A 27,575-nucleotide genomic window follows, 5' to 3' on the forward strand; every position below is an offset into this window, starting at 1 on the left:
AAGACAGAAGGAAAAAATTATTCTTGTTCTTATACTGTTTACTTGGACCATCAGACCAAAAGTGCACGGTGGTAACCTGCGGATATCTCGTTTTGATATCTTTTAGGACTGGATCCATGTGTGTCCAGATTGCTGCAGCATCCTGTCTCTTTGACTCTGAAAGTGTGCAAAACCCTGCCTTTCCACCCTTAATGTAATACATTCCGGTATGTAGCGTTATCTGTGGCAGATTTTGTCCAAAATGGCAGGCCTGTACTTCAGATTGATACTTGCATCTCCAGGATTCTGAAAAGTCAACGTGAACAATTGCAGTACTTTCTTCACAAGTCTCAATTGTGTTTCTGTATGCTTTTGACTGGTTTTGCACTAAACACACATGTGTTGTGGTTTCATTTCTGAGTATTTGCTCATAGAGTTTGATGAGCTCTGAAAGACTGCCACTGTGTTGGACGAGTTTAGTGTTGATGTGGATTCCATTGACTGTGTCTTCTTGAACTCTCTCCCACTGCTTCCACTGAACTTGGATTTTGTCTTGCTCTTGGGTTGTAACTGTACCTTTGTTTAGACATCGTGAGCAGGTGCGAAGAAGGCAGGCCTCACTTGCTGGAGAGCAACAAACTAATTGAAAACTCTCATCCAGTTTGTTTGACTTCACAACACCAGACATTCTCAGGACCTCGAGCATTAAGTATGCATTTTCATGCTTTTGACACAGACATGTCTTTCGATCAGATGCTTTTGGTGCTGTAATATAGAATGGCTTCAGATTACAGAAAGAAGAATAGCTCAGCTTCACAGTGGGGTTCCTAATGAGGAAATCAGTGTGGAGGTTGATCATGGAGTCTGTCAGGATCATTCTCTGCTGCTTAATCTTATTCCTAGTGATGGTGTCAGTCTTATCAGTGGTCACATGTGCAGAGTTCAGGAAGAAATCCTTAACAGTCTCTGTTATACCCTTTAGGAATGTTGGCTTTTTCTTTGTCTGTTTCTTTCCTCTCATTAACTTGTAGGTTATCCCAAACTGGTGGATTTGGTGAAGGAGACGATACTTTTTTAGAATCTTGCCTGATGACACACTTAGTGCTGGTTCCTGACGCCGTGGCCCAGGAGTTTGTTTGTTTTTCTTCAGCTCTCTTCTTAGGATGTTGTGGAATAGAAGGGCTTTCTTGATTTTTGGATTCCTAATTTTGCTTCCTGATAGCATCTTCTTTGTTTCTGTTCCTGGGGAGTCAAGTGGTGTTTTAATTGTAGCCTTTCTTCCTCGACATATTCTTTTTCTCAGTTTGTTTCGTTGCTTTGTTACCTTCTTAAGCTTCTCTTTCAAAGTTTTTATTTCTCTTGAATGCCTTTTTCTCGTTTTACTTCTCTCGCTTTCCTGTCTGAGAGACTGTCTGCTTTGTCTGGCATTGTATTCTTGAATGTTCTGATCTTGCGGACTATCTGGAGGGGTGTGAGCCTCCAGCACTGCATCTTCATTGGATCTTTTCTGTCTGGACCTTTTCTGTGCCTCTCTCCAATACTTTCTCCAATTCCTCTTTGCCCTGTCTCCCATGTCGTCTATTTGTATTACTTTTTTGTCTGTAACTCTCTTCTTCCACCTTTGTCTTTCCTTCTCTTGCATTGCATGTTTGCTCTCTTGGTCACTGTTCAATTTTTCCCTTCTCTTTCGTTGGTACTCTCTATTTCTTCTCCTTTGCTCCTCAACTGACAATTTCTGTCTAGCCATGCTTTCCTACAATACAAATTGAAATAATAAAAATTTTACTTAAATAAGACTATAGAATCAGATTTCTATAGTCTGATTCTATTTGTGGACAAGGATCTATACTGCTTCTGGAAGATAAAAGGCATACCCAATATACGACATATTAAGAGTCAATCATACATCCCGTAAAACGATAAGCTTAAAACCGTCAGCGAGATCGATGAATCACGTAAAAGCAGTTGACATGAAATACCTCAACGAGATCAATTAAAATTTAGAGCACTCTGCAGCTGTTACGCAGCGAGCCACGAGTGCTTTCGTGCTGTACCAACTGCCGTGGTCGATTCACTCTCCGGGGTCGCTGCGTGACCTGAGTGCTTTCGCGTTGAACCACAGACGTGGTCAACGAACTCACGAGTGCCCTTGATGTGCCACCGACGTGGTCACGCACTCACCGGTGTTGTTGCAGCAAGTATTGTGAACTTCCATGTTGAACACCGACGTGGTCAACGAAATCACGAGTGCCCTTGATGTGCCACCGACGTGGTCACGCACTCACCGGTGTTGCTGCAAAAGCAGGATAGTTGTCTGTGGTGGATCCTGTTATCATGTGGGATGTCAAGCTTTTTTCATCCTTGACATGATTGATTGATGGATGGATGGATGTAAAATCCTCAAGGTGCGGGATGTAGTTTTCATAACCAGATATTATGAAAATCTACACACTGGCTTCTCATCTCTCTCTCTATCTCTGTCTCTACAGAGACTAGGGCTGTAACGATACGCGTATCAAACCGAAAATCGCGATACTCAAAGCCACGATCCTGTCTCGCGGTGTGAGAAGGCAGTAGCGCGATATGCCCTTTCTAACTCTTCGGTCAAATTGTCCGATTGAAATTTGCTAATAATTTGTCTAAATAATAGTCTGCTGACAGCGCCCCCTCCTATCGATGCCGTAAATATGTGACGAGATGCCCTCTCTGTGATCACAGCTCTCCGTGGCTACGGAGGATTGCATTTCTCCACAGCCGTCGAAGTCCTCATATGCGATATGAACGACATTTATCCAGAGTTGGCCAAGCGCGAAAAAAATTGCCTGTGTGATCCTGTCTCTATTGTTTTGTGTGATTTGACTGGCAGTTTGTCTGCTTATAGGTCGGAATGAAGCGGCCACCGATTATTGACAGGATGGGTACTTTATTCTACTGGACTCGTTCGCTTCTTCACTAGACACACGCGCTACCGCTCGCTCTCCTCGCTCGTCCACTCACTCGCTGACGTCACTCACACACGCATACGCACACTGCCATTCTCCCGCACACATATGCTACTCGTAACACTATATGCCTCGTTATTGCGACGTTCATGTTTTTCCTCATCTATTGAAAGTTAGGCTATTAAACATGTTGCATTCTATACGGCCTGATTATGTCATTATTTAAGCTAGCCTAATAAGAAGCGCTAATAAGGATATTTGAATAAACCAACCAAACAGTTAAAGGGGCCCTATTATGCCTACCAGCAAAAAGCATCCTCCAACTGCAATCTTTGGTTATTTCTTTATTAATTTAGCTATACTTTAATAGTATTATTTCGGTTCAAATCTGTTCAGTGTTCCAAATGATTTGTTATTAAATGTTACATTAAGATAATTGGTATTTAAGTGTTGTTTAAATAAAATGCTTTTTAAATTTAAAAGAATCGTGGGATGTATCGAACCGTGGGTCAAAAATCGTGATACAAACCGAATCGTGAATTTGTGTATCGTTACAGCCCTAGTAGAGACAGAGATATATGTGCTGGGAAAGTTACACGTTATACAATAATAAGTAGACCACTGCCTGCCCATTCTCTACAAGTCAGATGCGTATGGTTAAATAATGTAATGCATGCTATGCTATGTATGTACATTTATGTGTAAATAAAACCCTGAAATAACATTTTAACCCTTTACTATATTAAAAAATGATATTATATTAGCACATTAAGAGGTTTTGGGGGATTTGTCAACTCTGTCAGCTTATAGGTCAACTCCGTCAGACATAGAACCTGACGGATTTGACGTCTGACGGAGTTGACGTAAGGGCATGTATTTTCCCGCCAAAACGTGTATTGTACACGGCAGCTAGCTAGTTTTTCCTCAGTTGCTAAGTGTCCCAATAACCACACTAAAATGCTTAAATTCAATCTTCTATGGTTTAAAAAAAGTATCTTAACAGAAAGATGGTATTGACATGGTCCAGCTGTGACCAAAGGAATATTGACATTGATTGTCTAAAATATCAAAAAATGTAAAACATACCAGAGCATGTGTGGTAGTGTTGCATTCACCACAGGCAGGGAGATGAAAAGGGGTCCTCAGGGATATAGCTGACCATGCTATTTCCTGATTTATTGTGGCTTATGAGAAAATCTGACGGAGTTGACAGAAACTGAGGACACAACTTTGATAGGCAGATTTTTATGGAAAATATTGTTTGACGTTCACTTCATGCATTTTTTTTATATTTATACCCCCTTCTTTTTTATTTGATATATATGTTTTCACAATTGTAGAGCTTTTTTAAAAGTTTTTTGGGATGGTCAACATTTTGACCTCTTGCTGAGGACAAGTGCAATAACATTGACCTTCTAACCACAGACCATACATTTAAACAAATTTTCCCCAAAAAGATAAAAAAATATATTCTAAAAATCACGTAGGTATATACAATTCCTTTAGATTTAAATTTGTAAGTATGTCAATCATGATGAATTTCTTCATTTTTGATATAAAGTAGACTTTTCTATGTAGGACATGTTTTGTCCCGACTCTCAAGAATCAGCGATGTATTAAAATGTATTTATTTATACTGTGATGTTTGAGCAGTTACATTCCCTAGGCCAGTGAACCCCAATTAGCGGCCCGCGGGCCAGATCCGGCCCGCGGGAGCCAAATGTCCGGCCCGCGCTGACCCAGCGCATTCACATGTTATCTCCAAAAAAAAAAAAAATAATAATAATAATATATATTTTTTTTTTTTATTTGCGCGGTCTGCTATATTTTCCCCTCAGCCCACACCATCCACTTCACCATTGACGTTACTGCGTGCATACGTAATGACCTGCTTCGTGCGTTTTCAACTTCACTAGCGTCACACGCCAGAGAGTAGCCGCCGCATGCTGTCACTTTCCCGCTATCCGTCTGTCATCCCAGGGAATTACAACTTTGTCAAAAATCAACGGTTGAAAATTGATGAAAGAAACATGTCATTTGCCAAGAAAAGGAAGGTCAACCTGGAGAACCGCCAGTTTAAAACTGAATGGACCGATAAGTATTGCTTTTCTTTACCGGACCATGCCAATGCAAAGCCGACATGCTTAATATGCAAGCAGACCGTGGCTGTCATTAAATCTGACAACCTGACACTTTAACTGTTTGCATGCTGCCAGCTTTAATGGAAGTTTCCCAGAAACATCTGAGCAACGCAAACAAAAGATTGCAAGCATGTTGACATCATACAAGCGGTCAGTTTTAACCATATGCAAAACGGACTCGGCACAAGAGAGCGCAACAGCTGATTCATTGCATTTTTCCTGCACGCTTGCTAAAGCTAACAAGCCCTTTGCTGATGCAGAGTTCATTAAATAATGTGCAATTCACATGGCTGGTGAAATCTTCAATCAAGAGGAAAAAATCAAAACAAAAGTTGTGGAGCTATGAAAGCAGGTGCCGAGGAAATGTCAGCTGAACACAAAGATCTGTTGCTGCACAACGATGTTCGCTGGCTGAGTAAAGGCCGTGTGTTGGAGAGGGTGTGCGACCTGCGCGATGAACTTGTGTCATTTTTATCCAGCCTGCAGAGCCCAAAAGCCCGCGAATTTCTGGCGGGCTGACGCCAAGGTGTTGGCAGATGTTAATTTTTTGTGTGACATCATGTCTCATCTGAATCACCTTAACCTGCAGCTATAAGGCAAGAACCACACTGTTGCTGACATGTACGAAGCGATTGAAGCCCTCCAGTCGAAGCTGGATGCTATTTAAACCTAATTGATCTAGCCCTCCTGCATTATCGCTAAAACAGTAATTATAATTAAAGCTAAATTTGCACATAAAAATGGCGAATTAGAAAAATGAAACGACATTTCGGCCCTTGGCATGGCATGTTCGACCAAATTTGGCCCTCTGGAAAAACTAATTGGGGAACCCTGCCCTAGGCAAACAGTTTTTGTACTGATGTATTTTTTTCTACTTGTGGATATTTTCTAATGATGTATTTTGTTGCCACTAAGAGTGTGTGTTGAAGGAGAAATCATTTGGATTTTCTGTGTACTACCAGGTGGCATCCACATCCTCTGCCATATCCATGGATTCATTCCCACCACTCTCAATTGCTCCAGTACAAGATGAGACCGCCCCTTTGGCTGAGAGTACCCAAGCTCAAAGTGTGGTTGCAAATCAGGTAACAAATTTTGACATTATAGAAGTATTTGTTCAATGTATGTATATGTACTATTTGATGGTGATTTGTGAGAAATGCCATTTTTGATGTTTTACTTTAGGCTCTTCAAGAATGGCGAGCAATACGTTCCCAGCAAGACCAGGAATATAATGAAAATGTGTTGGTGGATCAGGAGAAGGTAATATTTCCAAGTTATTATTTTGTATGTTTTACATGCTATTACAGAATGCATAAATACTTTTAATGTGGTCTTTTAATAGGAGAGGAAGAAACTAGCCTATCAGGCCCGTGAGGAAAGGCGTCAAAAGGTTTGTTTGTAATATTAGTTTGATAAATGAACTAGCCAAAGATTCATTTGATTTTTCTTTTTAATGAGAGCAATAATATTTCAGGCTATTGAAGCAAGACGTCAGCGTCTATCTGAATGTGAGGTACCCTCTGATGGGGTGTGGATCAAATTTAAATATCCAAATGGACACATCAGCATGAGGAAATTCAGCTTGTCTGAGCCAATTCAGGTGATGTGTGTTCAGCTTGAGAAAATATCAAGTGTCTTCGCAGTGGGTTGTAAAATGTCACTGGTGTAACACTGTTTCACATTTTTTTAGGCCGTGTTTGACTTTGTGGGACAAGATGATGGTGCCAGTGAAATCTTTGTGATACAAGAAGCCACATCATCAAGATCAATTGAGAGCAGTTCTGCCGGGTCAATAATCGATCATGGCATAAAACCATCCTCAACGCTATACATACTTTGGTTTTCAATTCAGCATGTACAGGTAAATGTATATTGCATTGTATTTCCTGTCTCAAACGGAAAAAAAGATTGTGTTTTGTTTTGTGCAAGCTCATGCATGTTTGTCTTCAGGAAATTCTCTCTGGTCAACAAAATGATGGCGCTCATGCCCTAAACCATACATCTCCTGGTCAGTCGTCGCTGTCTGAGCCCTCCACCCAGCCAAGTCTCTCTGTGTCCTCCACCCACTCACTGCTGTCTGAGCCCTCTCTCCAGCCACTGCCATCTGAGAACTCTATCCAGCCATCGCTCACTCTGATCTCACAACCGCAAGAAATCCTGACTGTTGAAGAACCATCACTCCCTCCTTCACCTGCCCAGGAACCAATCATTCATCTTGACGAACAAGAGACAGTTTCACAAAATCAGTCTCCTGTATCAACACATCACCTTGGAGGACCTGTGGATGAGTATGTTTTTCGCATTAACTTCTGGTCTTTTTCTCAGGCTAGGGCAGTGCGCATCCATCCAGCTGACTTATGATTGGTCAACTGATGTGTGACTGAGGTGTGAAGTTCAATTTAACACAATGTACATAATACATAGGCCACAACTATGCATATGCTTAAGATTGCCATACAACCATAAGACTACTGTCCACAAGGATTAATTCAAGAAATCTAAAAAAAATCTATCTACAGTCAAGTATGCATTTAGACAAATACGATAAAATGTCAATATAATATGTGCAACCTTTTATGTGTAGGCATGAAGGCATGGTGCCACTGTCATGCCAAATTTGTACCGGCTGCCAAATTTGTACCGGGCGCGTCATCCATACGTAATCCATTCCAAACCTGCCTGGCAACAGATGATCGCGTCGTCCGTTGCCTGGCAACCGACGATCGCGTCGAACGTGACGTGAAAGGTTCACGAACATTCGCAAACCTTCTATCTAGCGATCCGTTATCTGTATTGTGCTATTTCGTCCTTGACCTGCTTTAAACACTCAGTTTACTTGCTAAATTTGATTAAACAATTAAATACAATACAAATATAAAGTAAAAACAAGTGTTATCTAGCGATCCGTTTTGTGTATTATGTTTTTTCGTCTTTGGCAACATGAGCGCGAATGTTTTTTGAAACCTGCTTTAAACACTCAGTTTACTAGCTAAATTTGATCAAACAATTAAATACAATACAAATATAAAGTAAAAACAAGTGTTATCTAGCGATCCGTTAACTGTATTATGTTATTTCGTTTTTGGCAACATGAGCGCGAATGTTTTTTGAAACCTGCCCGGCAACGGACGACGCGATCATCTGCTGCCATGCAGGTTTGGAATGGATTACGTATGGATGACGCGCCCGGTACAAATTTGGCAGCCGGTACAAATTTGGCATGACACCACCATAGGTTTGCAGAGAACTATATACAATATACACACTGAAAGCATGGTGCCACCATAGGTTTTGCAGAGAACTATATACAATATACACTTGAATGGGGTGGGGTGGTGGTGTGGGGTTGTGAGGGCCGCTGTAACCCATGGGGTGGAGTCCTGTCTCCACGGGAGGAGAGGGGGTGGAGCCCCTCCAGGAGCCAAAGGTACCTCCACCCGAACAGGGTGGATGAACGAGGACACCTGGCCTGAGTTCCTGGACCACTTAATAATCCACACAAAGTGCACTCCAGAACACCCCATGCTGCTAGTCCTGGACAACCTGAGGGCGCACATCTCCCTGAAAGCCGTTGAAAAGGCCAAGAGCAATGGCATTGTGCTCCTCACCCTTCCACCTCACACATCACATCGGCTGCAGCCTCTTGATGTGACAGTGTATGGGCCGTTCAAGACATTCTACAGCAGAGCACTTGATGGGTGGATGCGTGACAACCCTGGCAAAACGGTCTCAATATACCAAATTCCAGGACTGGTAAATGAGGCCTTCTTGACAGCAGTGACACCAAGGAACATCACCTCAGGGTTCAAGTCCACTGGGATTTTCCCATTTAATTGTGACATTTTCCGTGAGGAAGCCTTTGCACCGTCCATGGTGTCAGACCGGCCAAAAACCCGAGCCTCAGCCTGCACCCATGCCTGGTCCATCTGCTTCTGACAATCCACCCCCTGCAGATGAACCACCTTCTGCAGATGAACCTCTCACTGATGGCAATGCACGTCCGTCGGGAGATGATGGACCTGTGTCATCACATGCATGTGCCTCACCAGCTGCATTGGAAATGCCACGAAATGCCAGAGATCCTGGATATATCTCTCCTTCTGAAATCTTGCCACTTCCCAAATGTCCCCCAAGAGCACAAACAAAAAGGAAGCGTGTTAAGACAGCCATCCTCACTGATACTCCGGAGAAAAAGATCATTGAAAAGGCTTATGAAGAAAGACAACAGAAACTGTCAGGGAAAAAACAAAACAGCAAAGAAAATGGGAAACCAAAAAAGAAAGCACCCAAAAAGAAAATCATCATAGACAGCAGCTCTGAGGATGGCGATTTACCTGTCCCACTTGAAGATGACATAGAGAGCTCTGAGGATGAGAGTGATCCCGGAAACACACATCTGTCCGTGGGTGACTTTGTCATCGTTAACTTTGCAACCAAACATAGGAGTCTCCGTTATGTTGGCATGGTGGAGAAAGTTGAGGGTGAGGAAATACTCACTCAATTCCTCAGAAGGATCCAGGGACACAAAAAATGGGAGAGACCGACATTTGCCATCAAAGATAAAGATGTGGCACATGTCCCTAAAGGTGATGTGGTGAAGAAGCTGCCTCAACCTAATAGGCCTGGAGGAACCGCAAGGAGAGAGCAACTCTTCACCTTTCCCTGTAATCTTCAGGGCTGGGATGTAGAGTAGGCCTTGTTATATTTTTGTATTATGTTCAAATCCAGGTGTCTAGTCCTGTGTTCAGAGTCAGAGGCTGTTCTTGCTGGTTCTGTGTTCTAACCTAACTGGTTCTATCCATCATTTGAATGTTTAAAAATGTTGAATTATATTATGTTGTATTTGATTTTGTGACACTGCTTCCTACATTACTAACACATCCCATCACATTCCAACTGCTAAACAGCACATGTTATAGTTAACCATGTAATTTGTTAACTAGCATAGATTATGTCCATGTTTATAATATAACCGCAAGGCGGCATCAATAAAATATGCACCCGCAATAACGCATTTAAAGCATCAACGACTGATAACAACATAAACTGAACATAGCATGACTACGCAAAACAGCATTATAGATACTTACAGGTACCTGAACCCACACAATTGAAATAATAATCTTCAAACTGAAATGTTTGTCTGAACATCATCTGCATCGCCACTCCTGTGCTCTGCTTTTTGCGCCGCTGGGTACCATCAACTCAATTATCCCCAGACTCTCACTCTGATTGGCTGTACAAGAGTAGCCATCAGGGGTGCATGCACTCACGTGTGGTTGTCAGGAGTTCTTACCGTTAAAACACGTGTTATGGTAGTTTTAAAGTGGAAAAGGTAAGTGGTTCACTTTACCCCATTGATTTCTCTGGTATGCCCTAAGCTGGGGTAAAGTGAGACACAAGACCATAAAAAGTAAAACAATCATATTTTCACTGCCATTTGTCCTGAAGACATTCTGATCATTTCCATTACAAAGAAACATCCTGAATTAATGGGAAATGTGTTAATTTTACTGATATATCATTTTAGCTCGCCTAGAGGGAAGCAAATGTAAAAAGTGTCTCACATTACCTCACTCTCCCCTATACATTGAATAAGCATGCAATACGAATAAGAAAAAGGCTAATTGTTAAAGTATTTGAATTGTTTTATTATATTGTCCGGCGCGAAGTAGAATAAACGGAATAATCACCTCAAGGCAGGGCAATAAACAGTTTGATATGCCCGGCTTGCGGAAGGTTACCGCCCTCGACTTCGGGCATATCAAACTGTTTATTGCCCGGCCTCTCGGTGATTATTCCTTACATGTTTAATATAGGCTATATTTACTATACTTTCATAAGAATTGGAGGCAACTTATTTTTTTTTATTTTAAACAAGTTGCCTTTATTCGACAGGACAGTAACGAGCACTGGGCCTCAGGGCGAAGCAAGACATCTCCGCTGCGCGTCGGTGTCCTGTTTGCCCTGTCGGGGCTTATTTTCCCGATAATGACCGGTGTGGCACCCGATTTGGTTCCCCATTGGAATTGCTGTTCCCCCTCGAAACGCCATGTTAAATGACTCCGCCCACAGGACCAAGCCAGAACAACTGGATTCACGGAAAGCCAAGTGGTACAAAATGATTGACGATTTGCGTGAGATGGAACGCGAAAACGCGATTTCCCTATTGTTTCGATATTCTGTTCTTTAATTCAGTGTTGTTAGTCATTATTTTTAATATCAATTAGTCAATTGCATTTGTAATATATCAGATCTGAGGATCTGTTGATTTGTTTATAATGTTGAATAAATAAATGCCATGCTTTGTTGTTGAATGTGTTCGGTGAATATCATCGGATCATTGATTTGTGTGAAATCATGAATGAAGGCATTCTGTGCTGCTTAGTTTTTTCTAATAAAATAAATAAATTAATCTTATAAATCATGCATTTCTTTGGAACTAATAAAGAAATGACTCTGAAATCTTGGTTGGACTCTGCTCTTGTCTGTTTTGTCTGATCGAGGCACTATAATAATATAATTGTAGTGCGTATATATATACTGTGATTGTAGCCTAATTGGGCGCGTCTAACCAATTCTGACGGGTGCGAAGTGTATAAATTATGATGGCAGGGCTGTACATGATCTGGGAAACTTGTTTGTTGCATGGATTTATAATGGACAAATGCATGTACATAGAGCTGCGTAACTACAAAAGAGATGGCTCATATCCCCCAGGTATTTCTAAGGAGCAGAAATACATAATTCGAAGGCGCTCCGCCCGTTTCATACTAGATGGTAAGCCATGGTAACGATATGCCTACCTCAAAAACAATTCCCTGATCTCCTGCTCTTATCAATAGCTTATCAGAAAAAAGGACGTGTTTCTTGTAGGCTACTGACAACAACCTTGTTTCAATAGGTGATGCAATGTATTACATTTCGTCGAGAAATGAAATGGAGGTGCGCATGAAAGTTGTGGTTGGCGCGGAGGAGGCCGATCAGATTTTCTTGGACTTTCATGACAGTGCTCATGGAGGCCACTGTGGAACCCAAAAAAACTAATATTCAGTCACCGCCAGGTTTTACTGGCCTGGAATGGGGGTTGACTTGGATAAATGGGTAAATGGAATTATTTGATTGGAGTGTATCATATATTGAGTGTATCCATAGATTGTCTTGCTTCCTGGACTGCATTTCCCAAGTCTGCTTTTGAACCATCAGGTTTCACAGTGTGCTAAATGCCAATACACCAGCCATGGAGAGCAATTATGCATGCTATGCATGCCTACATGCCTGCGTCCATTAGGCTACTAGGGCTGGGCAAGTTGGCGCCCAATTATGCGTTAACGCAATCTTGTTTTGTTTTTTTTGTTTTTTTACAAATGGACGCACTAAGGCGCGTTATTATATTTTTAGGCCTACTTTGATTTTGCAAAGGTTTTGCCCACAGAATGTCAACATTCTTTTTTGTTTTTAGTTCCGCTTACTGTACATTCAATTACAATTGCAGTAAGTGACAGCCTGTTTACAATTCCCCAATCTGAGGCGCTACTTATTTGAATTGAACTACACTTGTATTTACTGTTGGTTTACAATTGCAGTAAGTGACAGCCTGTTTATAATTCCCAAATCTGTGGTGTTCCGTAAATGTCATATTCAAACCACACTGGGTGAGTCAATGAAACTCCCTCAAGATCACTTGGTCGAGGTATTGCTAAGTATTTGGTATAAATTATAATGTCATTCAATTTGATATCTCATTCAACTTAAATTGGAGTGGATAAAAGTGTGATTAATCGCGAGTTGTCTCACCAAACGATGCGATTAAAACTTGTAATATTTGTCCAGCCATAATAAATACATTATTAATGGAGATGGTTTCCCCTATTTTTGTCCTTGAATCGTATTCCTTTGCAAAGATTGACAATGAATGGTCTTACAAACACCTTCATGAATAATGCCTGTGTGTTATAGTTGTGTTGTGACGCTAAAATCAACGTAGCAGACTAGTAGACTACTGCCGCACAGCCTGGTGTGAGGTTTGTCCCATTTCGCTTTCCGTACATCCAGCTGTTTTCAACTTGCTTTTCTTCCTCAAGTACGTACGGTAACATAGCAACTACGCACGGCTCATCGGTAAATCAGCGTAAGGGGGAACAGGAACTGGGGGGGAACCAAATCGGGTGCCACACCGGCGTTCTACGTTATCCCTTACATATAGGCCTATGAATACAGTGATAAACGGACACACCTGAACGAATGCGCCCGACAGAGAAACTTCGGTCTTCCCCAGCCTGGAAATGTGTGCCAACTAGATTTTTCAGTTCAGCCAAACAGCGTTTGAGTTTGTTGTTGGTCTCCGGTGATAACAAATATTCAATTCTTCCGAGATTTCTTTGACAGCTTTCAATAGAACGACGTTCTCTCTCTCTCTCTCTCTCTCTCCACACATCCCGTGTGTGGGCTTGTTCAATTTCATGGCATTTTCTCGTGATCTTTTCGATCACAGCCAACGCCATGACTGCTCCTTTCTTATTCCATTCGGAAATGAACCCACTTCTTCTTTGATTATGGCGGCAAGGGGAAATTACGTATTTCTGGATATCTGAAACGTAATGCCCAACACTCAAATGACGTTTGAGATATCTTTAACTTTCATTCTGCCTAGAAAAACGGCTACGCGCACACATGCAAACCCATAGCGAGTGACGTAGGACGTAAAGTCCCGCCCAGGTCGAAGTGGCGTCGATTTAGAGAGTCCCATTGGACGTAGGACGTAAAGTCCCGCCCAGGTCGAAGTGGCGCCGAGAGTCCCAAATACTATAGAGCAAGAGACTCACTCTGCAAGTTTTTTTCTGTGCTGAGACATCAACATTGAGACAGACCTTTTTCCTCTGCCTTCCAAGGATTAAATTAATATTGTGAGAGGATTCATTTGAGCACGTTCTGTTTTTCAACGGTGAGGTTCCCCGAAAGGAAGTTCGTTTTCAAGGTAAGTCCTTATGAAATGGATAATTATGTTTATTGTATTAAGTTAGCATGGTTGCTTTGGAGGTTTGCTTTTGATGCAGTTATTGCAAGCAAAGGATTTGCGACAAAATATTAAAGCCTGTGGCACATGGGGGACATTAATCTGTATGTTGCACAGTTGGTTTGACATCATTCACACAATTGGTTGAAGTGCATAATAGGTTTGTATTTTTAATGTTAAATATTAAACTAACTTAATGCCGGTGGATATAGGGCAATATCCCATATTGACATCTCAAACTCGGGATATAGTTTTCATCGCAAAATGTCCGCTAATAAAAACAAATCGCTAATAAAAAACTAAATCCAATTTGGAGTGTTCACGTGTAGTAGACTATATACTAAAACAATTCACCTCAGGCTCCGTGAATAGTGGGGAATAGCCCCCGAAACCGATGGGAGACACTATTCACGGAGCCTTCGGCGAGTAATTGTTAATTAATAGCCTAGATAGATAGATAGATAGCCTAGTCAAGTCTTTATTAATGCTAAACGACACAAATCGTCGGGAATTCATTTAGGTGATTTGGCTCACACGGGACAGTAGTCTACAAGACCACACAGAACAAGGGAGACAACAAGTCTGACTGGCCATACACAAAATACATCACATTAAACTAGACACATGCGTTGATAGCTAGATAAACGGATAGATCGATAAATATGTTATATTCTTTGCCAAGCGGAGCCAGCTAAATCAGAGTATCACTCACACACTTTGCCACTTCCATTCTAACTTATGGTAAGAGGACATTCTTTAAATCTTTGCAGTGACTGAGTGTTGATGATAAAACTGATTGTTTTGCATAAGATGGGTGTGACATAAGGGCAGGCACTCATTTGCAAATGCGCTGATTGCACGTCCCTATAGGCTATTCCTGGCATTTATTCAGTTGATTGCTCTTCTAAGTGCGCCAGATTGGTGCCAATTATTGTCGTATTTGCATTGTAATGCACAACTACAACTCATTGTTATAAATCAACGTGCTATTGTCTCATATTCATCTTTTGGTGTCAAACCCAAATGTTTCCAGTCTACAGCAAAAATAAAGGAATTGGCCTCACTGTTCCGATACTTATGGAGGGGACTGTATATAATCCCTTCCATTTATTTGGTAATAGTGTATTAATGTTGTGTAATTCGGGCCTCAACATGTATAATAACAGTTTTATTGTGAAATCATTAGATGCCCCGTCCCTCGCGTGCTTCGTCTGCAGCCAAGATGAGAATGAAGAAGATTCTTCCAATGGCAACGACTCTGGCAAAAGGCTTTGAGCCTGGTATGTAGTTAGATACAATGATGCATGTTTTCAACTCATTTATATTCCTCAGAATTCTATTGCAGCTCGAGATAAGTTATTCATTTTAGTTTTGTGTTGAATTTGTCTTTTTATTAGTGCATGGCACTGGAGCACGTCATAGTGTCGAGCCTTGGCCTGTCTCTCCCCACACTGAGAAGTTCAATCGATTGGTTCTCCCTCTTGAATGTCCAGATAAGCAGGTAAACATGTTGAAGACCTTTTAGAAAATAATATTTAATTTAGCTGTGGAATATGTTTGGAGTGGAATGACAACTTTTTATTTGTCCTTATTTATAGTTTGTGCTGTTTGTGGGCGACTCGCATCTGCGTGCGTTGGCTGACGGTTACGTGAAGATGCCAGACGGTTGCCTTTCGTTTGGGTTCCTGTCTACGCCTGGGGCGTCTGCCGCTGAGCTTCGCACTGAGTTGTTGAACGCTGACATCGGTAGAACCCCAGACATTGTATGCTTGTTGGCCCCAAGCAACAATCTTACGGCGACGCCCAGCATAGAAACCGCTGGAGTTGCCTTCAACGGACTTCTGAGAGCTGCCTGCAGTCGATGGCCTAAGGTAGTTTTTGTGTTACAAAATAAAGTGTATTTTCAAGGCAGACTATTTAACAGAATTGTATAGTGTGTAATCCAAAACTTTTGTGCGGATCAGGTGTTTGTGCTCGATTTCCCACCCCGGCTGGCGAGTGAATTGGCGCCGCAACAATTCCTTAGAGAGGAATTTCGTCGCGTTGCAGCAAAGAATGGTACCTATGTTAAAATTATTAAGAGATAATGTCAGTATAGAATATCTTTGAAGGAAAGCTTTAAGTGTATCTACACCACCTTGTGTGTAACTTTTGGTACCACGTGTAAAATATGTATATAGTGTATGGTTTTAATATTTGTTTTCTTCTGCAGGTGTAAATTACTGCCTCACAGCTGACCGCTTTCCGCTGGACTCACGTGCCTTGTGGAGTCGTGATGGGGTAAGTTGTGTTATAAATTGGCACGTGAGAAATTCATGTAATGTCATTTTTATATGGCAAAAGCAGTTTATTTAATAATAACCTGTGCTTCTCATTATAATAGATCCACCTGAGTGACGATCTGGGGATGCCGCTTCTCGCGAAGTTGCTGTGGCATTTCTCCTATCGGCAGCTAGAGGCAGCTTCACCTCTGCCTGTTACACCTCCGCCTGTGTCTCCTCCCAAGTCACCCCCGACAGTGAGATCGTTCACTACCACCGTGGTTGTGAAGGGAGAAGTTTCACGTCCACTTCCTCTTGACCCCTTCAAGGAAACTGTTGTCGGACGTCACGGCAAGGTAAAAGTTATACATTTTTGAAGAGCTTTAGTTTTAGTTAGGCCACATTTATTGAATACTAATTCTCCCTATGTGTTTATAGCGCAGCCAACCTGAGAACTGGGATGCGCCTGAGGACTGGGATCAGTCTTACATGAGGATCCTTTCTCATGAGGTTTGTACATTTGTATGATGGCTGAAAGGAAATTAAACAGTAATGATGCGTACATTTGTTGTTTCATTTAAATGCTATCCCTATAAGACAAGGTAAATGGTCAATGGCTCATTTCTGTTTTTTATTTCCTAGGTTTGTGTACCACCCGTGGTCCTGGAGGAATACCCTGTCGTGCTAAACCCTATCCTGTTTAGCACTGACACGTTGGCTGCAATAGATCGCATTGTTCCTTCCAACCTTGACAGCCCTATGTATGCTACCATGGGGAATCACACAAAGGTCATTTGTGTGATTTTAATATTAACTGTTTGTGAGTGCATACATATTAATAGCGCCTGTAATCCTGTATGACAAGCTTTACATTGTATAGTACAGATAGTTGCATTGATAACAAATGTGTTATATGTCATTAACTGTTATAATTTCCGTTCTCTTCCTTTATGATAGAAACGGAAGGTGGCACATGGAACCACTGTTGAGGTTTGTAATTTCTCTGTGAAATATGTACTTGTTTTTTGGTTGAAACACAGGAACAACTATTTTCAGATTTCACCTTTAATACAAGAGATAGTCCAACATTCTCTGTGTACTAGGTATTGTTTTGCCAATGATTTAAAGGCATTATAGGCATTTAAAACTCCAGCAACAATTGCGGAACCTTCAAAGCTGGTACCTCCTCGTCCTGTTCTAGAAGCTGCTGTACCAGCTACTCTCGAGGGCAGAGTTTTTGTGCATTCAAGCAACGTAATTTACATACAAACATGTGATGATTACACACATTCAGTGAATAGAGTGCAGTACTGTATTATTTTGTATATTTTAAGTTACCTTTAAGAAAGTGTAGTTTTGTGTTACCATTTCTCAATTGTAATGTACATATAATTCTTACTATTTCATTACAGTTTTCTCAACTGGAGGGGGATGACAAGTCTCTGTGTGTTGATGAGTGGCCGTTTCTCCAAACAGAGGTTTGTGAGGTAAAGGAATGGGGGAAAAAAAGAGCATCTTGTAATAATTTAATGTTTGGGTTTTGTTGTTAAATTTGTGTGTAGAGCCACAAAATACAGGTGTGCACAACACTTTGTTTGTTACTGTTTTAAATAAACTACATTAGCAGTAAGTTCTTTGAACTGCCCACTTTTCAATTTTCATAAAATTGTATCTGTCATGATAATTTTGCTCCCTTACCTCATTGTAGAAGCTGAAGGTGAACCAGCCGACTGCTCAGGTTGTCTCTAGACAGAGGCAACAAGAGGAGCCAGCAGCTTGGGGGCCAAAAGTTGTGAAGGCCCAGGCTGATAAACCAACAGCCAATGAGACCAGCTTCTTGGGATGTTCAACCAAGGTAATGAAAACAATATAAACAAATGATTTGCAAATAATCAGTCAATCTGTTGCAGGATCAGTATCTAGAAACATTTACATTTTTACTTCATAATTACAATCTACATAGTTTAACTGTTTAAACATGTTCTTGGTAATATGAACTGAAATAAAAGTTTTCTTTGTCCTTAATTCTCTTCACCACAATACACCTAATGTCACCTTTTTTTTTATGGCTTATGAGTTTGCATGTAGGGGGAAACCTCCATTTTTTTTTTTAAATTCTCAATGCTTGTGATTGTAGATGACACACATTGAGGACCATGAGCAGGATGAACCAGCATCTGAGGTCACTGTGGGTCAGCAGGTATGCAATTACTAGTGGAAAAATTATAAACATCAAGAAAAAAACACAGCTTAAGAGACCCCCTTTTGTTTTGGTGTGTTTATTATTTTAAAACATTGATATGGTGTAAGTGTGCAGTTCTGACTAATTTAATGTACATTTTCAAATTACTTACTGGGAACCAACATGCTTTTAAAAACACTCATATTAATTGTCATTTCAGCAGAGCCCGCCTGAGGACAATGGCCAGCTTGAAGATCCTCATGTAACACGTGGCAATCAGAAGGTACTTATTTTTAACATGTTATTCCCTGTTCCTTGTGTGCTTTCCTGCCGTTTATTAGATCTTGGAAATTAGTTAAAGTAATGTTAATATCATGTACAATTCAGTTTTCCCATTATACACAGCCATGAACTACAGCTGATTGATTCCTAGCCTTTTTTATTGGTCTCAACTCCTTGCAAACGTCCTTCCTGTTTAAACTGGATCTTTCTTCAAATGTAGCACCAATATTTTTAGCCTGCATACATTTACTATGTATCGTCAACTGCATGGATTTTATTTTTGCCTGGAGCCGAAGTGACAGCTCCCCCTACATTAATATTCAATTCGTTTCTATTCTAAGAGCCCTTCTTATGAATTCCTTGTTCATTCAAATGTAAACTATTGGTTACATCCCTTTTTGATTGAACTACTGTTGTGTTTTTAGGCACCCTGTGATGTTGTACCTGCCAGAGCTGCTACATCAAGTCATGTGACTTATGAGAACCCTGGGTGTCTTAAAGGATCGTTTGATCAGAGCAGCCACATATTTGGGGAAAATGCAGGTATGCAGTGTGCTACAAATAGCATAGCGGCGATTATGACCCATGCCACCCATAGCGTTCTCAAATGGAAAAAAAGAAACGTTCATCGTGTTCTAAAACAAGGAAATGGCTTGTACACATCTATGCTAGAAAATAATGAAATCAGTTCAGCCAACACCACTGGGTATATTTACATTGCTGAGTTACCCAGACACTGCAAATTAAACAATAAATTGTTTAGTTTGGAATATTTTGATACTCTCACTGGAGGTCTTGATCGAAAGGATGATTATGACGCTTCTGTGCAAAACATAGTCATGCCTTTAAAAGAGGCCATTCAGAAGACACTGCTGCAGACAGACACATGCTTGCTTAACATCAAAGAAAATGTCTGTGCAGTTTTCAAGGTCAAAACTGCTTTTGCAGTTTTTGATCCTCATTCTCGTAGTACTTGGGGCTCGGTTGCACCAGATGGAACCAGCATAGTAGCGCACTATGCTACTGAGAATGAGTTATATGACCATATTGAGAACCTTGTCAATTCCTTGTATCAAAATGATCCACATGCCCCAAACAAATTGTTTGAAGTCACAGGTGTGAAAGCTGTTGAAGTAAACGAAGCCAGCACTTCGACACATGACAGTACTTTTGACACTGACTCGGATCTCTGTGTACTTTCTGTAACAGATAGAAATTCCCTTGCAGTAAACACGTCTTTTTCCCTTGAAACTGTGCAGCCTGTAGCAAACACTTCCAAATGTGACACAACTGTAAACATTGACAGTGATCTTCCAATTCACACAGATGGTGCATCAGATGTCTGTTTAATTTCTGTAACAGATAGCCCCAATATAATATTTAATGGATTGACATTAAGGGAAAAAAACAGGATCTGCAACAAACTGAATATCGTACCAAGTTTAGATCAAAATATTGTTGTACAAACCTTCGATATGGGACAGCCTGAACCATGCAAAACAACATCCATTGAAGGTGACGGTAATTGTTTCTTTCGTTCTCTTTCGTCTGTAATTAGTGGTTGCGAGTCACATCACAAGGCCTTTAGAAAGGCTGTAGTGAATCACATCTCAAATAATCCACTTCATTACATTACTGAATTTGCTTCTGTGGAGCAATATCTCAGGGACTCAAAAATGAAATATGTTGGATCTTGGGCAACGGTGTTGGAAATACAAGCTTCTGCAGATTTGCTCTGTGTTGATATTTACACATACAGTCAACAGAAATGGATTACGTTTACGTCAAACATTGAGCCGATTTTAAGAAAAGCTATATATCTGAAACACTTCAATGAACGCCATTATGAACCAATTGCATGTGTCAAAGAAAAAACCTCTCTTACATGCTTTAGTTTAACTAGCTTCTGTGAAATGTCACACAAAATGTCCAATGCAGACCTTGTTTCACCACGTAAAAAATGTAGTGATAAAGTAAAAAATCGAAGAAAAAGGAAAAGATATGCTGAAGACACAGAATATAGGCAATTTAAAAAGCTAAAAACACAACTAAGATATTATTGGGATGAACAGTATCAAGCAAATCGGAAAGCTAGCAGTATCGAAAAATATGCTAATAATGAAGCGTTCAGAGAACAAGTAAAAAAGAGCAGTATTGAAAAATATGCTAATAATGAAGCGTTCAGAGAACAAGTAAAAAAGAGCAGTATTGAAAAATATGCTAAAATGAAGCGTTCAAAGAACAAGTAATAAACAGCAGTATCGAAAAATATGTAAATAATCCTGCCCATCGTAACCAGGTGAAACAAAGAATTGTAATCAAATACAGAGAAGATCCTGTCATGGTCTGTGTCGTGTTTTGGTGTTTCCCTGTGTTTCCTTCCTGTGTTGATTACTGCTCCCTCCCCTAATGTGTCTCAGCTGTTCCTCGTTGCGTTTGCTACTTAAGCCCTTGTCTTTCCTTTGTTCCTCGTGCTGTCATTGTGGTTAGTTCGTCCTGCGTGTTCTCTGTTGTCACCTGTGTTCCCTTGCCCCTTGCCCCTTGCCCCTTGCCCCTTGCCCCTTGCCTTAGCCTTTTGGCAGAAACAGTCTGCATCTGGGTCCTACCTGCCTGCCTGCACCGCTAACCGTAACAGAATGACAGCACCACCATTGGACCCAGCGGACGCTAAATTTTTCCGTGAATTGGAGGATTTGTTAGTTTCAATAATCAAAGCTATGGATGGCTGGGAGAACATACCCAGCAGGAAGCTGTGATGGGGCGTACGTGCAGGGCTGCTGCGTCAAGGCCCGTATTGGGGGACGTCTTACCCGAGTGGGCAGTCGAGCTGCTCAACCCCACAACCTTTTGGCCGGAGAGCTACATGCCACTGCCACCGGCCCAAGCCTCCACGCTCCCGCTACCAGCCACTGCCCCGGTCCCCAGCTACCAGCCTCTGCCCCCGGTTCCCCGCTACCAACCTCTGCCCCTGGTCCCCAGCTACCAGCCTCTGTCCCCGGTCCTCAGCTACCAGCCTCCTCCTTTACGGACAATCAGAGTGGGGGTGGTGAGTTTAGGGTACTACCCGGTTCCTCCTGGCACTCCAGCCCCCGCACTGACTCCGGTCCCCGAGCCCTGTCCGGTTCCTGAGACCACTCCTCTCCTTCCAGAGGGGGCCCGCCCCCTGCTCCTTCCAGAGGAGGTCCGGCCTCTGCTCCTGCCGGAGGGGGCCCGCCCTCCAGACCGTCCAGGGGAGGCACGCCCTCCGCTCCTGCCTGTGGGGTCCTGGCTTCCAGAGGGGGTCCGCCCTCTACTTGGCCTTCCTCCAGAGGGGACCCGCCCTCTACCTGGCCTTCCAGAGGGGGTCCGCCCTCTACCTGGCCTTCCAGAGGGGTTCTGCCCTCTACCTCGCCTTCCTCCAGAGGGGACCCGCCCTCTACCTGGCCTTCCTCCAGAGGGGACCCGCTCTCTACCTGGCCTTCCTTCAGAGGGGACCCGCCCTCTACCTGGCCTTCCTCCTGAGGGGCCCCGCCCTCTACCTCGTCTTCGCCGGCCTCCTGAAGGGTTCCGCCTTCGCCGCTGCCGGCCTTCAGAGGGGTTTCTTTGCCGTTGCAGGCCTCCTGAGGGACTGAGCCCTCATCATCCTTGCCGCCGGCCTCCTGAAGGTTCCCCCTTCACTCTGCCTCTGCTTGCCCCCCAGGCCTTCCGCCTGAGGCTTCCTGCCATGCCCTGGGGCAGTTTTCTGACACCCCTCCGCTCTGCCCCAGTCCATTTTTTTTTTTTGATTCCCTCCTCCTGGTTCCCCTCCACCCACCCGTTTTGGGTTTGACTTTCTTCGTTGTTTTTTTTGCGCTTGTCGTGGGTCGCCTAGGAGTCTACCCTTAAGGGGGGGGGGGGGGTACTGTTATGGTCTGTGTCGTGTTTTGGTGTGTTTCCCTCCTGTGTTGATTACTGCTCCCTCCCCTAATGTGTCTCAGCTGTTCCTCGTTGCGTTTGCTACTTAAGCCCTTGTCTTTCCTTTGTTCCTCGTGCTGTCATTGTGGTTAGTTCGTCCTGCGTGTTCTCTGTGGTCACCTGTGTCCCCTTGCCCCTTGGCCATTGCCTTAGCCTTTTGGCAGAAATAAAGTGCTGTTCTCCCTAAACCGTCTGCATCTGGGTCCTACCTGCCTGCCTGCACCGCTAACCGTAACAGATCCGGCTTATAAGCCCTCTTTAATTGAAAGAAACTGTCATAAGAGACTTAATCTAACCCTCTTAAAACACAATATTGACTTTGTAATTTAGCTTTTCCAAGATGAGGTCAAACATGGACCAGAACATGTTTGTTGTACATGTCACAGATTATTGTTCCGAAAGCAAGTAAAATTATGGGACATAACTTCATATGAATCCAAGGCTTCAACTGTGTCAGCAATTGCAAAACAATGCATTACTACAACATATCTCCATCAATGTGATAATCCATGTTTATCGCCATGCACACTAAAACAGACAGTTGCTGGGAAATTGTGGATATGTTTCAATTGCAACAACAAGATACTCAGTGGTAAGGTTCCCCAGGAGAGTGCTATGAACAATATGGAATTAGATCCAATTCCTGATGAACTACACACACTGAACTCATTAGAACAACACCTGTGCGCATTGAATATTCCCTTTATGCGACTTGTGGCATTGCCACAAGGTTCTCAGAATTCTGTCCATGGCCCGGTGACGTACGTTCCATCAAACAACAATGTAGTCACTTCGGTTCTCCCAAGGCTAGAAAATCAAGATTTAATGATACAAATAAAACTGAAAAGAAAACTTAGTTATAAGGGCAATTATCAGTATCAATATGTGCACACTCAAAAAATCCAAAATGCAATAGCATGTTTAAAGGACATCAATAAATGGTATAAGAACATAGACTTTAACACTGAATGGGAAAATCCCTTGCAAAAAGATACATGTTCTGTTTTGAAAGAATGCAACCCAGTTAATGACACTACATCTGCACCTGAAAGCAGTAACACTATTGACATTACAACTCAATCAGATCAGGGGCCTGTACCACGAAGCTCGCTTAGAGGGTTAGCGAGTTATGTTGAGCTCAAAGCCTGGGTTAGTTGTACCACGAAAGTCGATCTCTTTTAGCGTCGCTGTATCACCATGGTGACTTATGCTGGCAACCAAACCTGGTCGGGAGCAGTTTTTCGGCTTAGTCTAGCCGGAGATCGGCTACTTAAATCGGCGTGCGCAGCTTCCTAGCCCCTCCTCTGACAATGGCGTCACCGTTTGTGGGTGTTCCCGTGGACCTCGGCGCACTTCTCGTACAGGCGTCTCTCCGGTGACAGAGGGTTTTACGGGACATAACCGATCCCTTGGCATTGTCTGACGATATTCAGATTTCAGACTCCTTTTGGACCTTATGTAGACAATGCTTACTGTTGCGCATTGTGTCTCCGTGACAGAGTGCTAGAGTGGAGGTAGCGCGTCAGTCTTTAATTTCTGCGCGGGGGGTTCGACTCCCAAGTGACGCGAATTCATGTGAAGCTTAAAAAGTCCCAATTCTCATGCATATGGAATACTTATTCACTAAAGCTTATGGAATTATATTTTTGTGCTTATTTCGAACTTGAACCCATATTTTCAAGGCCGTGCTGGCACCACATCTATGGGGGTAAAATGCATGATGATAGACCGGCGAATTTGAACCCTGGTCGCTGGTGTTCGGGTCTTATACTAATCCACTACGCTACAGCCGCTACCTCTCAGAGGTTGATAACATGCGATACATTTCTTACATTGGGTGTATTTAAAGTGAATTCCCTAAATGATAGAATAAGGCAGGATGGACGTTGCTTATGAATTTTTAAATCATCATCATTCTATTTGGATTAATGGCGAACAATTCTGCATTTAGCTGTTATTTTATAGACAATATGCAGAATCTTTTCCCTTATACACATATAGACTGCTTGATCTATCGTAAAGGTGAGAAAAATGACGCAAAAAATGCCCCTTTCAAGTGAACGCGCACTGAACCTAAAGCGGAAAACCTGGTTCAACTAATTGAATCTAAAGTGAGCTTCGTGGTACCATTTAACTCTGATTGCGAGTTGCGGCTCTGTCGAGCCAGGTTTTCCCAAGAAAGCCTGGGTATGTTCAGCGAGGTTCGTGGTATACCCCCCAGGTGACAGATGATGAAGAACATGACCACATATATGAAAGTCAAACACACGGGATACACTTGGACACATGTTTACAACTAGGGAAGCAAACAATTAATCGATTATCGATTAATTGTCGATAAGAGATTACTCGATTAAAATAAATTACTTGCAATTAATCGCGTTTTTAACCCGTAATTCCCCACCAGTCCACGTGAGGGCGCGCTTGACGCCAGACATGCACACGCGGTAACACAAGCGAAGCAGGAATAGACAAACGAAAAGCGGGACACTGACACGATGAAGAGGGCAAAACGGAGTGCAGTATGGAGCCACTTTAAGTTGGTTAATGACGACAAAGACGCCAAATGCACAATATGTGGAAGTATTTTAAAGTACAACAACTCCACGACTTCGTTGAATTACCACCTACATGTGTCACATTCAGCCGTGCTACAAGCAGCGAGTGGTTCTCAATCTCAGCCTACAATCACCACAGCGTTGGGACGAAGGGTATGTGACTCCACAAAAGCAGAGGGCATTACCCAGCGGATCTGTAACATGATTACTACAGACCTGCTGCCGATAAATGTTGTTGACGGACAGGGATTTCGAGAGGTAATAAAGTACATCGAGCCAGGGTACAATATCCCCTCTAGAACAACCATAACCACCCGCGTGGAAGCAAGCTACGCGAGGAAGAAGGCTGAGTTCAAAATAGCGATGTTTTTGTTTTGTTTTACGAAGACACCTCTATCATCAGGCAGCCTATATTTTAGGTTGACTAGAGCTACGACAGTTCAGTCCTGTTTTTTTTTACTAATGTTATTGTGATATTGTCCCATTTCCCAGTTTAAGGGGGATTAGAAATGCTGCCAATAGTCCACATGTGACACCTTATTTACTTTTCAGAATTTATTTTATTATGCTGCTAAGAGACAGTACACTAATTTATTTTCATGTTAAATGTTCCAATGTAATATTTTGATTTTGGTTGATTTGGTTTGTTATGCTACCAAAATGAATAAATCTTTGATTAAGGAATATGATATGCATTTTTTCTTTATTATAAGGAAGATAGCATTTTATGTTACGTATACGGTAGATAGAACCTATTCAGAAGGAAATTCAGCTTCTCAAAAGAATTGCCGCTTATCAAGTAATCAATCATCGTTCGATAAGATGAAACAACTATCGATTAATGAATTACTCGATAATTTGCATCCCTATTTACAACCCAGTGTTTCCCCTACCATTGTTCAGGCCTGGCGGGCCGCCAGGCCAACAACCGGCCAAAAAAAATAAATAACTGCGGTGTCGCGCGTGCGCAGATGATGCCCCATCATAACGGACAATCTGACAGCATTAAGTTATATCATCATTAGCATGGCACCACCAAAAATTGTATTGTAAATAAAATTAGTTTATTGTTAATAACGTGTTTATTGATTATCAACTTGTGATGGCTAAGCAAATGTTTTATATGGAAATAACCAACAAATACTCTAGCATCCCGTGAAAAATGTATAACAAATCACACTATCAGCTCTTACCACCAGGCCTAAAAAAAATTCTAGGGGAAACACTGCAACCAATTGATATTGCACAAGAAATATTTGATCAGCATTTCGAAAGTGTTTTATCAATAGCTCCAGCTGAAGGAAACAGTCCTGTTAGGCTACTGACAGATGTTGGCAATGAAGCAAAATGTCTTCGAACTCTTTTCCCTAAATGGACAGGTACATTCCATGATACACGGCCCCACAGGCTCACTCTCAGTAGATACATCAACACACGAATCCTAAATGCTGATGGGAGGTTTAGCAGCAATTTGGACTACATTTTCTATTCCCAATATTTATCTGAGGTCAATCAGGTTGTTTCCAATGTGTCCATAGCATTGAGAATAGGTTATGCTGCTATCCATTTGGATTTACGAAGTGGTAAAGTCGCAAATCTCCCAGCTTTCTTGCGGCATTTCACTGAGGCACGCCCCCTTTTGGTCGTAGTATCTCGTCGCTTTCAAAGTAGAGCGAGCAGAGCTGTACAACTCGCAAAGAAGATGGCTGCGCCCATAGTTAATGGGGGATGAGATGTATTTTCTTTCTATTTGTAGCACGTTGGTGGTTTTAATGTCGTTTTTAAAACCTCTTACACACTCGATTTCATTGCTGCTTTAATCCGGTCACCAATATATGCATTGCACGGTCTTGCTTTGCGTGCAATTCAATGTAAAGTTTTGTTTTGAAGCTGGTTTGCTAAAGAGGCTATGTTGCTAATGATGACTAGCCTGCTACTACTCCCCCTCGTGGCTCAACAGAAACACAAATGGCAAACTGGAAGGCTGGAGCAAGGGAAATACGTCACGTTCTCGCTGAAGCTGGTCGTTCGTACCAGCGTACCATCCAAATGGATAGCAGCATTACCATGCAGGGGAAACATTGGCTATAACTTCCGCCATGCTTTCAAACAAAAACTATGTACAAAATGTCTTAAAATGTGATCTTGGTTACAAGTTCCTTAAACCAATCAGAGGGACTCCAGTTTTTTGGCAAGGTGTACAGAAATATCTATTTTCTATCGTTCGTCAGCTTGGTGTCCCTACTTGGTTCTGTTCATTTTCATGTGCTGATTTACG

General features: G+C 42.1%; 1 protein-coding gene and 1 long non-coding RNA gene across 2 annotated transcripts in view; both read left to right on the forward strand.

The window, feature by feature from the left end:
- LOC132467332 (uncharacterized) overlaps window positions 1-27,575 on the forward strand; it is a 140,381-nt gene that overhangs the window by 15,279 nt on the left and 97,527 nt on the right. The gene's annotated exons all lie outside the window — the stretch shown is intronic.
- LOC132467222 (uncharacterized) lies at window positions 13,850-25,981 on the forward strand. Its single transcript, XM_060064393.1, has 16 exons — window positions 13,850-14,042; window positions 15,268-15,361; window positions 15,479-15,582; window positions 15,680-15,952; window positions 16,046-16,139; window positions 16,294-16,361; window positions 16,465-16,698; window positions 16,781-16,852; window positions 16,985-17,131; window positions 17,300-17,326; window positions 17,471-17,596; window positions 17,755-17,829; window positions 18,051-18,197; window positions 18,480-18,542; window positions 18,745-18,807; window positions 19,232-25,981. Exons 2-11 carry the CDS (start codon window positions 15,268-15,270, stop codon window positions 17,477-17,479), a joined length of 1,122 nt encoding a protein of 373 aa, XP_059920376.1. The 5' UTR covers window positions 13,850-14,042; the 3' UTR covers window positions 17,480-17,596; window positions 17,755-17,829; window positions 18,051-18,197; window positions 18,480-18,542; window positions 18,745-18,807; window positions 19,232-25,981.

The sequence above is a fragment of the Gadus macrocephalus genome, chromosome 1 (assembly GCF_031168955.1).
Source record: "Gadus macrocephalus chromosome 1, ASM3116895v1".
Classification (NCBI taxonomy): Eukaryota; Metazoa; Chordata; class Actinopteri; order Gadiformes; family Gadidae; genus Gadus; species Gadus macrocephalus.

Excerpts from the sequence above, each read along its gene's own strand:
- LOC132467222 (XM_060064393.1), top strand. The coding sequence starts at position 15,268 with ATGCCCCGTCCCTCGCGTGCTTCGTCTGCAGCCAAGATGAGAATGAAG. Across the intron at positions 15,953-16,045 it reads CCTGCAGTCGATGGCCTAAG|GTGTTTGTGCTCGATTTCCC; the intron begins GTAGTTTTTGTG and ends TGTGCGGATCAG. Across the intron at positions 16,140-16,293 it reads TCGCGTTGCAGCAAAGAATG|GTGTAAATTACTGCCTCACA; the intron begins GTACCTATGTTA and ends TTTCTTCTGCAG.